We start from the raw sequence: 13057 nt of genomic DNA, 5'->3' as shown, positions 1-13057 counted from the left end.
CCTGTCTATTATTTGGTCCAGTCATTTTTCCGTCATATCTGGCTTTTTGTGACCCCATTTGGGGTTTTCTTGGAAATGATAATAGAATGGTTTGCCATGTCCTTCTACAAATGTTGAAATTGGATTCCCAATTCTATATGTTCTGTCAAACAAAGTTCTGTTCACTAGTAATACTATAAATGGTTGAAATTATCTTCACATGTAGACCAGATGGAATCTTCCTTTCCCTCTACTGTTATAACAATTAGTAATAGTAATACATATTTACCTTGAGCTAGTCATAGTGTAGAATAAGTGCACAACATAGGATCATGTGTCTAAGCAAGATGATTGATGCCACTTTCTCCCAAACTATTCAATGTTCCCAAAAAATTATGTGCTAGATGTAGAGTATCAGGGACTCCACAGAAACTACAGAGGACTTCAATCCATAGAGTAGTCATTCAACATGGACTTTGATCCATAGAGTTCAACATGGCTCTCCCACCATTTTCTCTATGTTTAGAAGCACATGCAAATTTGTAGGCTAATGGGGTTTGGGAAAGGAAGGTATGTCTAGTGGCAGCTGAGACTCTGTCCAAACCTCCCACAGCCTTGGGGGCACTCTTCACTAGTAAAGAGCATTGTGGCATTGAGGCAATAGGTGAATGACACGTGATAACAACAACAACAACAAAAAAATGAAACACCAACTATACCAGAAGAAAAAATTTCAATAAATGTTCAGTTCACAATAAGATAAAGCAAAAAACAACTAACTATAATGGACAATCTTTCTAATTGAGTGAAAAAAAAATTAATGGATTTTTAACCTTAAATACCAGAATGAATGAAAATTTAATAGAAGAAAAACAAAAGGTAATACTATTAAAAGAACACATGAATTCTAAACAAGTCAAAGCAACTGATCTCAAAGTCAGGATGACAGAGATAACATAAGAATTATAGATCTCCTAGAAGATAATGACAAATTAAAAAAAAACACTTCTCAATACCATTATTTAGGAAATTATAAAGGAAAACTGTTCAAACTTTGTGGATACAGGAAACAAATTATTGATTGAAAGAATCCAAAATCAAAATCAATACCAGACAAAACAAACAAAAACTTGCTTCCGCTTGCAAAGATGTGAACTTGGAGGTTATACAATTTCAATGACAAAAACAGATATTAAAATATAAAGTCAAGGAAACTTCAACAGTACAAGAATGCATCATAGTTATGAGAAATTAAAGAAAGGAATGGAATATATGATATGAAAACTAAAGAAGCTCAACTGAAAATTGTATGCCTTGTCAAACTAAACCTTCTCATTAGTTGAATAAAAAAGGGATTGAAATCATTACCAAAAAATAACAAGTGTGAGAATATTTGACTTGTATATATTCTGAACAATGGAAGTAAAAGTCAGCTAAATAAATAAAACCATAAGGAAAATAATGATAATGATAATAACAATAACAATTATAACAGTTAATTTTTAGATGCAATTGTTAAGTTTATAAAGCACATTATACATGCACATGCACACACACACACACACACACACACACACACACACACACACACACACACACAAAGTTTGGTTCTCTCCACAAACCCGTAAGGTGGGGATGTTACTATTATTTTCATTTTACACATGAAGAAACCAAGACTAAGAGATTAAGTGACTTGTCCAATAGGGTTAATTTGAATTCTTCCTGATGCAGTACTATATCTACAACACTAAGCTGTAATGAAATAAATCATTTCATGGTGTTTTTTTTAAGAGAAAGATGAACTTGGGTATAATCAACTATGATTTATTAAGTACCAACTCTATGCTAAACATTGTGATAAGAACTAAGCATACAAAGAAATGCAACAAAAAATTATCTTTGGCTTCAAGGAACACACAGTCTAATGAGGGAAATGGCATACAAACAACTATATACCAAAAAAAATTAAAAAAGTAAAAATGAGAGATAATCTTGGAAGGAAGGCACTAAATTAAGAAAAACTAGGAAAGTCTTCTTTTAGAAAGGAGGACATTTGCTAAGTTTTGAAAGAACCCCAGGAAAACAGGAGGCAGAGATGAAGAGAGGGAGCTTTTCAGCAATGAGAGACAGTCAATGAATATGTCCAGTTACAGGAGACAAGTGTCCTCAGGAAACAAATATTTGCCTGGAAACAAATATTAACAAAATAGAAAAAAAGAGAATGAGCAGAATTTCAACTTAAAAATAAGAAAACTCAGTAAACACATACACCAAAAAATTAGCATATAAGAATCTTGAAAACTGGAAGAGAAACACATGAATTAGACAACAACAACAAAAAGACAGAAATCCAACAAAATTAAAAGCTGTATCCTTTAAAAGATTAACAAGGGGGCAGCTGGGTAGCTCAGTGGATTGAGAGCCAGGCCTAGAGACGGGAGGTCCTAGGTTCAAATCTGGCCTCAGACACTTCCCAGCTGTGTGATTCTGGGCAAGTCACTTGACCCCCATTGCCTACCCTTACCAATCTTCCACCTATAAATCAACACACAGAAATTAAGGGTTTAAAAAAAAAAAAAGATTAACAAGTTTGGGAGGCCTGTAGATTATATCAACAAAGTAAAAAGAAATGAACTACATGGCATCATAACAGAGAAAAAAATTAAAAATTAACAAAACCTACTATTCAGTTATATGCCAGCAAAATTTATATTTTAAGAGAAACAAAGGATTAAGCAGAAAAGATATGAAATTTTATTTAAGACAGAAAATCTAAATAACCCCATTTGAAAATATAGAATCTGAATTATCTGTTAAGGATTATGGGAAAGGGTATAGATGGTAACAAATGGAAAAAAGGTAAATTCTATCAAATTTTTTAAAATGGGGAGCAGATAAGTGCCTCAGTGGATTATAAGCCAGTTCTAGAACTGGGAAGACTCAGGTACAAATCTGGACTGAGACATTTCCTAGCTATATGACCCAGGACAAATCATTTAACTCCCATTGCCTAGACTTTACTGCTTTTCCGCCTTGGAATCAATAAACAATATTGATTCTGAGATGGGAGGTAAGGGTTTTTATTTTTTAAAAAGTTAGGAGGACAACTAATATCTATATCACACAAATTATTCTCTAAAATTGAGAAAGGAAACATTTTATCATTCTCCTTTTAAGAAACAAATATAGCCCTAATACATAAACCAAGGAAGGGTACGGTGAAGAGAATAGTAGACCAATATCATTAATGAATATTGACTGTGAAAGTTTAAATAAAAACCTGAAAAAAGATAAATACCAAAATCAATAAAATATTATTCAATTGGCATTAATGATAATTTTAACAACCAAAATACTTTGTTAATATATCAATAAATGCAGGTTAGAATAAGGTAAATAAAATCTTACCCAGGAAACAAACTCTGAAATAAAATCTACTAAATTCAGGGATTTGTTTAAAAAAAATTTTTTACTATATTTACTTCAATTTTAATTTTTAGTTATCTCCCTTTCCTTTATCTCTCCTTTTATATGGAGAAGCCAAGAGAAATAAAGTCTATTAAAATATGTAAAAACAAATTCCATAATAGTGGCAGGGAGGCAAAAAAGGGGGGGGGAGAGAGAAAGGAAGCATTACTTCTCTATCTGGAAAGGGATAGTCTTTGGATAGTTCTTTGGAATTTTAGTTGGTCTTTGGAGTGATTAGAATTCCCATGTCTTTCAGATTCATATTGTTAATTATTGTATAAATTGTTCTCTTGATTCTTCTCACTTTGCTTTGCATCAGTTCATACAAGACTTTTCAGGTTTTTCTGAAATCATTCTTTTCATCATTTCTTACAGTACAATAACTTAAATACCATGATTTGATCAGCCATTCCATAACTGATGAGCATCTCTAGTCCTTGACGAGCATGAAAAGAACTGATATTTAGCTAGCTAGCTAACTATCTATCTTTCTGTCTGTCTAAGCACAGACAATTCAAATAAGAAAAAGAAAGATAATCCTTGCTGTTGTGAAACTTGTAATCTAATGGAGGAAGACAACATACAAAAGAATCTGGAAGGTGAGGAAGGGCATCAGGGAGTAATGAGTCCTTGGAATTGAACCAAGAAGAGCTGAAGATGAAAAGTGGAGAGTTACCTAGAGAGTCCAGATCCATCCTTCTATTAAGAAAAGCTTTGGGATATTAGTGCTGTACTCTCTAGCCCTCCAGAGATGGCAGGAGGCTGATGAAGTTGGGAAGAAATTGAGTATCCACAAAATGATTATGAAATGCAATGTGATAAGCTTTATCTTGGATGAGGCATCATGTTCCTTTGAAATCCAATTTAAACAGAGCTGGTACGAAGATTTTTTTCTTATAATTTCCTGCATCTCTTGTAATCTTAACTACATTGGTTTTTGGTAAACTAGAGAGCACAGTGGACAGAGTGTTCAGTCTGAAGTTAAGAAGATTCATCTTCCTCAGACATTTCCTCAGATAAAGACTCATCTGGTCTCAGACACTTCTTATCTGTGTAACCCTGGACAAATCACTTAAATCTACTTGCATCAGTTTTTTTCATTTGTAAAATGAGCTGGAGAAGGACATGGCAAACCACTCTAGAATCTTTGTGAAGGAAAACCCAAATGTGGTCATGAAGAATTGGACATGACTGAATAAGAACAGTTTTGTTTGTCTAAAAAATGTTAATTTTATGTAATTAAAATGGTCCATTTTACCTCTTATGAAGCTTTGTCTCATTTAACTATAAATTCTTTAACTCTCCATAGATCCAAAAAGAAATCGCTTCCATGCTTTTCTATTTTATTTATGATATCATCATTCACTTTGAGTTTATTTGGACTATGATATGAAATGTTGGTCACCCACTCTCACTAATTGTTTTTCAGTTTTCCCAACAGTTTTTGTCAAATGGTACACAATTAAATAATTGTTACACATGTTGAAAACATTAAAGCACTATATAATCAGAATTATTAGATAATTTTAATAACACCTAAATGATAAAAATCTTAATTTGTTGTTCAACTTGCCTAGGAAATAGAAAATTGTAGGTTTTGGTTCTAAATTTTAATACACATTAAATTAAGCTTTTTATTTTATATATACTATTAATATAACTATTTCTGCACCAAAAGACCCAGAATCTTTACAAGTCCACTAAAAAAACTACATTCTTTTTTCTCCCAAAGCATCTGAGCAAAGAAAGATTTGACACACCACTATGATGACAAGCTAATGGTTTAATAATCAAAGTTCTTATTTTATTGTTTGAAAGATATGTTGATAAATGAATATTTTGATATTTGATATTTTGATAAAGAATAGCATATATGAATACATATGAAATCTTAAAAAGACCCAGTTTGAATATGAATGTGGAACAAGCAAATGATTTATGAGGATTTATAAAGGTTTTTGTTTTAAAAATGAAATTTTACTGATGGGACATAAATAAAAACCCCTGAGGATAACATATCCAATATACTAATTTAAACCTGATATGTGTTATTTTAGATTGCTTGAGACCCTTATAGTCTCTGGTACATATTCAGCATTTTAATTATTCAGTGGTGATTAATTGGAATTATGTTTCAATGGATGAGAAAGAAAAAATTGTACAGGGTGAAGAAAGGTTTTCAGTTGGAGAAAGATAAAACTCAATTCATACCAAATGGTAAAAACCACTATTTCAATGAAGTTCAGCACTCATACATACTGAGACAAGAGGAGATGGGAGGAGAAAAATATAAATGCTTGATAACTGAAAAAAAACATTAAATGAATTTGAATACATTGACATATGATTTACATTTCAAAGTTGATAGCATTCACAGGTCAGAGAAGATCAGACTTTCCTCATCTAACAAAACTAGAAGAGAACAAAAACCTTTCCCTTCCTGTGTATAACCTCAATGATATTGGTCCATGGGGAAATTATGACAAGTCAAACTAGATGATTAAAGTTAGTGCACATATATCTGAAAGACATCTTGAACCATTTTGAATTATACATTATGAGAAACAATTCTTACTTACCTTTCCATCTTCATTACTTTAGATGGATGTTTAATTACTCCACTATAGAAGCAATCCAAATAGGAAATAATTTTGTTGGATGTTATATAATTATAATGTAACAAATTCCATACGTGAATGTCAGTCCTCATAATGAATTTCCTCTTCTCAGAGAACATCTTGGTTCCAAAACTGACTAGTATAGTCCCAGTAAAGTAGTCTATACTCAAGATTTGGGTATCTACTCCAATACTCTTTCTCTTTACTGTTGGAGATAGTTTATTTCCTTTTTTTCTCTATTGTGATGCTCAGTGCAAACATAGCAATGATAAAAACAACAGACATTGATTTTTACATAAAACTTTTAAAATTTGTGATGTATTTTACACATATTTTTATTTGATACTCACAGTAACCCTATGAGGCAAGTCCAAGGATGGTATTACAAGTGAGCAAAAGTGAGTCTTACAGGGATAAAGTGATTTATAATCAACAATATTAATAAATAACATATGCATCTAGTTCTTTTATAAGGTGCAATCCTTTCTGCATTCAACCTCTCCCAAACCCTGTTAACTTTTTGCTTCTCTTCAGATCTTACCTTGCCTAGGAGATTGTCCTGAAATAATGTTTGCTGGAGTGCTGGAGTCACTTCTTCTATGTTCAGCAACTGGCAGAGTTTTATTAGCTCCTCTTGGCCAAGAGACCCACAACCAGTGGCATCGAAACTGTTAAATACTTCCTTGAGATGAGTTTCATGCTGATCCTGCTCTGCTCCATCCATCCCATAACCCCCTGTACATATCTGTACATGACAAGAGAAATAAAATAAATATATTATTTAGATATTTTAGCATCTACACTAGAATGTTCTAATGCAGCCATAATCATCATCAGATATACATTTTCATTTTCCTTTCAGCCTTATTATTAATTAGTCATTCAGTCACCAAGCATTTAGAATGGAACTGTTTTATGCCAGAAATAATGTTTGTCCTTGGGGATACAAAGTTTCTTTCAAGAAGCTTATTTGGGAGAAAACACATTGAGCTACAGGTATAAAACCAGCATCAATAGTCTCTCCACTAAAGTTATTGATATGATAACTCTACTGTTGAAAGGCAATAGAGAGTTTGACTATTTAATTATCATTCTGGAGAGATTACTAAATGTGATGACTAAAGACAGACTAGCAAAAACAGGATTAAGGGAAACTATTTCCTGAGAGAACTAAATTTTTCTTTTATGTTGCAAAGAAATATGAAAATAATCCTTAAGAAAAGACTTTAACTAGAATACTGAAAATAAATGTAATATTTTCATGTTTCCAATAATAAGGAACCAGCAGTTTTAGCAATGATTAAAGGTTACTTTGGCTGTTACCTTTCTCATAGTAGTTGTATTGTAAATTATTGATGCTAATAAATTTTAACATAATTTTGTAGTTTATTTAAGCCTATAAGATTATGGGATATTATACATGCATACATATATACAAACATACATATATATGTATATATATATACATGAGAGATGTTAAAACATAAATTGAGGAATAAATTATGCCATATAAATAAAATAAAGCATTATTACGCTATAAAAAATAACAAAAGGGCAGTTTCAAAGAAACCTGAGAAAACTTATATAAAGTAGACAAATCCAGGAGAACAATTCACATAATAACATTAATATTATGCAAATAAAACAATTAAAATTAAACTTCCTCACCCAGAGACTATACTCCTAGGCAAATACTCCAAGTAGGTCTGTCATAAAATGAAAACCTCTGTATATACTAACATATTTATATATATGCTTATGGAAACAAAGGACTACAAACATAGTATTTATGCATCTTCTGGGGAATGTTCAAATAAACTCATCGGTGAGTATGATAGAATATTACTGTACAGTAAGAAATAACAAATATGAATATTGAGAAAAAGTTTATGTGATGTATGTCTTACATTATATAGAGTGAAGTAAGAAGAGACAAGAAAATGATATATATATTAACCATAATACGTATATTGTGTAAACTAAATATAAATTATAACCTTTTATTCCATTTAAAAACCCATTTTTGGGGGGGCAGCTGGGTAGCTCAGTGGATTGAGAGCCAGGCCTAGAGACGGGAGGTCCTAGGTTCAAATCCGGCCTCAGACACTTCCCAGCTGTGTGACCCTGGGCAAGTCACTTGACCCCCATTGCCTGCCCTTACCACTCTTCCACCTATCAGTCAATACACAGAAGTTAAGGGTTTAAAATACAAAAAAAAAAAAAAAAAAAAACATTTTTGGCTGGTATCAGCCCCTCTTTGACTAGGAACTGTTGTGGCTCCCTGACATGGTGTCCTAGCACACAGAAAGGGCAGGGAGAAGTCCCCATTCAATGAGTGACATGACAAAAAGTCAAGACTTGGACCTAGGCTGAGATTAAACCTGTCCCACCAGACAGTCCCAGGAGAAGTGGCAAAAAATGCCTTTATAAGAAAGGGGACACAAGAAAGTCTCTTGCTGGACACTCATTGCTCTCTCTCCCTTCTCTGGGGCATTTATCTCTTGGCATGTACTGGCTCGGCACAGCTACTTGCAGAGAAAAATGGCTAATAAGTAGGCATGGACAGGTGATCATGTGATTTCTCTCTCTTTTCAACCTATATTAATAAATAATTATAAATTAATATATAGCCCCTAGAGAATTTAATTATAACAATATAAATAATAAGTGAAAAGGACAACAAGCACAAACTAAGTTAAAATAAATATTATAGCTGCTTCTTTGAAAAGTATAAAAATCTCTCTAAACATATGATTTTCCCCAATATTTCATTTGTCTGTGAAGGTCAGTCTAAAGGAATAAATAAGTGACTTTATCTAATATACAACTCATTCCCTTAGTCCATTATGCAAATATACTAAGCAATAAGCCATATATTTATACACTCTACCTGAAGATAATGAATTTTAATATTTTAATATAAGAAAGAGTTTGGCCCAAAGAAAAGAGCAAGCTGTATAATGTAATTGAGATGAATTAGCTCTCCAAGGAGTTTGTAAGAAGTAGGCATTATTAATAAAACACTCCTGAAGGGGAGTTAATTTGGGGGTCATTTTCTGAACATTATTTTCTCAGTCAACAATTGATTTGGTATTGGCCAAATAAAGTAATGTAGCTAAAAGGACCCCATAAAACTGACATAACAGGCAAACTAATTAAACGGATTTTGTTGAGAATTAGTCATTCAGTTTGGTAAACCAAAATGATATATTATGGAGCATTTTTTATGACAGATATTTATCTAATTGTATTGAGTCGCTATGCTTTTGGTAGTAATACTGGGAAATGAAGATTTTCTTAAGACTTTTCAACCATTCTAATAATCATCTAAAATCAAGGTTTACAAACCTCTGGTTTGTATTTGGTGATTTATGGAATAGAAATGGAAATCCTGTGTTCTAAGATTATATTTTGAATTGTGATGGCATACTACTGTGCCATAAAAACCAAGAGGTTAATTTTGGAAAAAAATGAAAGATCTACATGAAATTATTGAGAGTGAAATGGGTAGAACCAAGAGGACATTATATATATCAACAGAATTGTGTATGTCCATTTCCAAAGAAAGAACTGAAAAAGAAATAAGTAAGACATAGTTTTGTAATATATGTTATTTTGTCAAAATATGCCTTCAGAAACAAACAAATAAATCTTTAAAAAGAATGAAACTATGTAAAAAGAAAGAATTATCATAAAAACATAAATGTTGAAAAATGATAAAGAATAAATATGGCTTGAAAGATATGAAAAGACGCCTCCACCTTATTTCTTGGAAGAAAGTGAAGGATCACAAGTTTGGTATACTTTATATATTTTGATACACTGATGAATTATGACAATTTTTTCTTTTCGTTTTTGCTCTCTTTAAAAAAATACTGTTTGGGGGCAACTAGGTAGCTCAGTGGATTGAGAGCCAGGCCTAGAGACTGGAGGTCCTAGGTTCAAATCCGGCCTCAGACACGTCCCAGCTGTGTGACCCTGGGCAAGTTACTTGACCCCCATTGCCTACCCTTACCACTCTTCTGCCTTGGAGCCAATACACAGTATTAACTCCAAGAAGGAAGGTAAGGGTTTAAAAAAAAATACTGTTTGTTATATAAGATGGCTCCCTTTGGAGAGTGAGGAAAGGATAGTGAAAGAAATCAGGGTGATCAAAAAAACAAAACTGAGCCCTAAAAAACCTTATTTTTAATTGAAAATAACAAAATTAAATAGGCAATAAAAAAGAAATCCTACTTCAAATAGCTACAAAATACATAAAGAATGTGTGGCTTACTCTATCAAATCACACAAAACAGTTCTCTGGATTCAATTGCCATGTGTTCCTTAAGAAACAAACAAACAAACAAAAAATAAAAAAATAATCAAATAGTTGGAGGAATGGTGTATTCATGCCTGCTTTGTGCCAATACAATAAAAAATTACTACTACCAAAGTTAATTTACAATTTTAATGTTATACCAATAAAATTATCAAAGGGATACTTTTCTTGATTTGATAAAATAGTAACAAGAGGGAAAGAAATTTTAAAAAGCCAGAATATCAGGGAAAATAATGAGAAAAAGGGATGTAAGATTAATAGCACCTCTAGACCTTTAATTATATTATAAAGAAATAATTATCAAAACCATCTGTTATTATAATATAAAAAGTGGATAATTTTGATTACATTAAATTTAAAAGGCTTTGCCAAAACAAAACCAATGCAACCAGGGTGAGAAGGAAGGCAAAAAACTAGGAAAACTTTCTGATAAATTTCTCTGATAAAATACTAATTCTCAAATATACAGAGAAATGAGTTAAATTTATAAGAATAGAAATCATTTTCCAATTGAGAAATATTCAAAGGAGCTGAACAGGCAGTTTTCAGAAGAAATAAAAAGTATTTATAGGCATATGAGGAAATGTTCTAAATCACTATTAATTAGAAAAATGCAAGCTGAAACAACTCTAATATACCAATTTAACCTCATCAGATTACTTAATCTTACCAAAAAGGAAAATAAAAAGGGAGGTAGAAACAACTGAATGACTGAACAAGACATGGTACATGATTGTGATGGAATGCTATTGCATATAAGAAATTATCTGGATGCTTTTAGGAAAACCTGGAAAGATTTACATGAACTGATACAAAGTGAAATCAGCAGAACCAGAAGATTGTACACAACAATAGCAATATCAGCAACACAATGATCCAAGACAATTCCAAAGGTCTCAAGATGAAAAATACCACCCACTTCCAGAAAAAGAACTGATAAAGTCTGAAGGCAGATTGAAGCATACTATTTTTCATTTTCTTTATTTTTGTGGGTTTTTGTCTGTGTTTTCTTTCACAACATGATCTATCTGAAAATAGGTTTTGCATAATTGTACATGTATAACCTATATCAAATCACTTGCTATCTCAGGGAGGGGAAAAGGAGGGAGAGGAGGGAATTTGGACCTCATAATTGAAAAAACTATGTTGAAATAATATTTGCATATAACTTGAAAAATATATATATTTTAAAAAATCAATCTGCAATTAGTTAAAAAAATAGTTATAGATCAATGGAACAGACTAAACCAGGAACAATCAGAAACACACAACTCATTAACCAGAGTAGAAGAGATGAGGAAATTATAGAAAACAACAACCAGTTTTAAAATGTGTATATACATATATACACATATTCATATTATAAAGTACAGTAACAACTACAGAAACTTGAAAGTAAAATGGATTTTCCACAAGGATTACATTTCTAGAAGAAATGAAATGAGAGATACAAAATAAAAGCTCCCCAAGGAAAGAATTAAAAAATAAACAATTTAAGAAGAAAAGTGGTCAACTTTTCCCAAGAAAGGAATCCCTAAGAATTAGAATAAACCACCCAAATATCAGTGTCTCCATGAGACAGCAAGAAATATTAAGAAAAAACTAAATGATTGAAAAAAATGGAAGTGTAAAATTTTGGATATCAAAAAGCAATTTAAGAATTATTAGATTCTTTGAAAACAATTTTTAAAAGTCCTGTATACTATGTCAATAAATAAGTAAAAATAAAAATATCACAAATATTAGAATTTGGAAAGAAAAATAAAAAAAATTCAACAATATCCCTCAAAAGGAAAAGACATCCAAAAACCTGACCTCCTACATCAAAGAAAAAAAGATTGCAATCACCCAAAAAGTTCAAGTACCAAGGAACTGCAGTTTGAGTAACACATTATTTGGAGCCTCCTATCAAAAATGGATAGAGATCTTGGAATATAGTATTTCAAAAAGCAAAATATATAAGTGTACAAACAAATAGATATTACCTTGTAATGCCTGATCCATTCCCACAAGGAAAAAGAATTGCAACAGTGGTAGTTCATCAATGATACATGTAAAACCCAGTGGAATTACCCAATGGCTCCAGAAGGGGGTGGGGGTGGGGGAAGGAGGTGGTCAGAAAGAAGGGAGGGTAGAGGGGAAGAAAAGAACATGAATTATGTAAGGAAAAATACATAAGTTAAATAAATAAACTATAAGAAAAAGAACATATTGGACAATATAAACTGATGAGTGAAGAGAGCAGAAACCAGAAAAACAATTTATATGAGTAAAATGTTAAGGAAAATGCTTAAGAAAGACTTAAGAGTTTTAATTAAAGCAATGACTAGTCATGTTTCCAGAAGACGTATGAAGTGGAAGCAAGCATATTACCCTTCTTTCTGTCAGAGACAGATAAAACACGCAAGTTTTTCAGATTGTTAAGATTATAATTCCCTGGAGACTACATATTAATTTATAATTATTTATCAAATAGGTTGGAGAGAGAAAAAGCACATAATCACATGGAAGGTTGCCTAGCTAACCTGAACTCATCACTCACCTTCTGTCTCCATTGGCTGGGAAAAGAGTGAGAAAAAGCTACGTTGAAAAAGGCGGAGGAAGAGGGGTAATTGGAATTATTATGGTGATATATGAAACGGAAAATAGCAATGTAAACTTATTTTTTAAA

At 32.0% G+C, this 13057-nt stretch overlaps 1 protein-coding gene across 1 annotated transcript in view; it reads right to left on the bottom strand.

The window, feature by feature from the left end:
- NIN (ninein) overlaps positions 1–13057 on the bottom strand; it is a 136546-nt gene that overhangs the window by 116165 nt on the left and 7324 nt on the right. The window contains 1 exon segment of the mRNA XM_044659944.1: positions 6607–6810. Coding sequence (XP_044515879.1) covers positions 6607–6789 — 183 coding nt within the window. The 5' untranslated portion in view covers positions 6790–6810.

This window comes from Gracilinanus agilis, chromosome 2 (assembly GCF_016433145.1).
Source record: "Gracilinanus agilis isolate LMUSP501 chromosome 2, AgileGrace, whole genome shotgun sequence".
Taxonomy (NCBI): Eukaryota; Metazoa; Chordata; class Mammalia; order Didelphimorphia; family Didelphidae; genus Gracilinanus; species Gracilinanus agilis.
The sequence above is the reverse complement of the archived record's forward strand: the minus strand, read 5'-3'. Positions and strand labels throughout refer to the sequence as shown.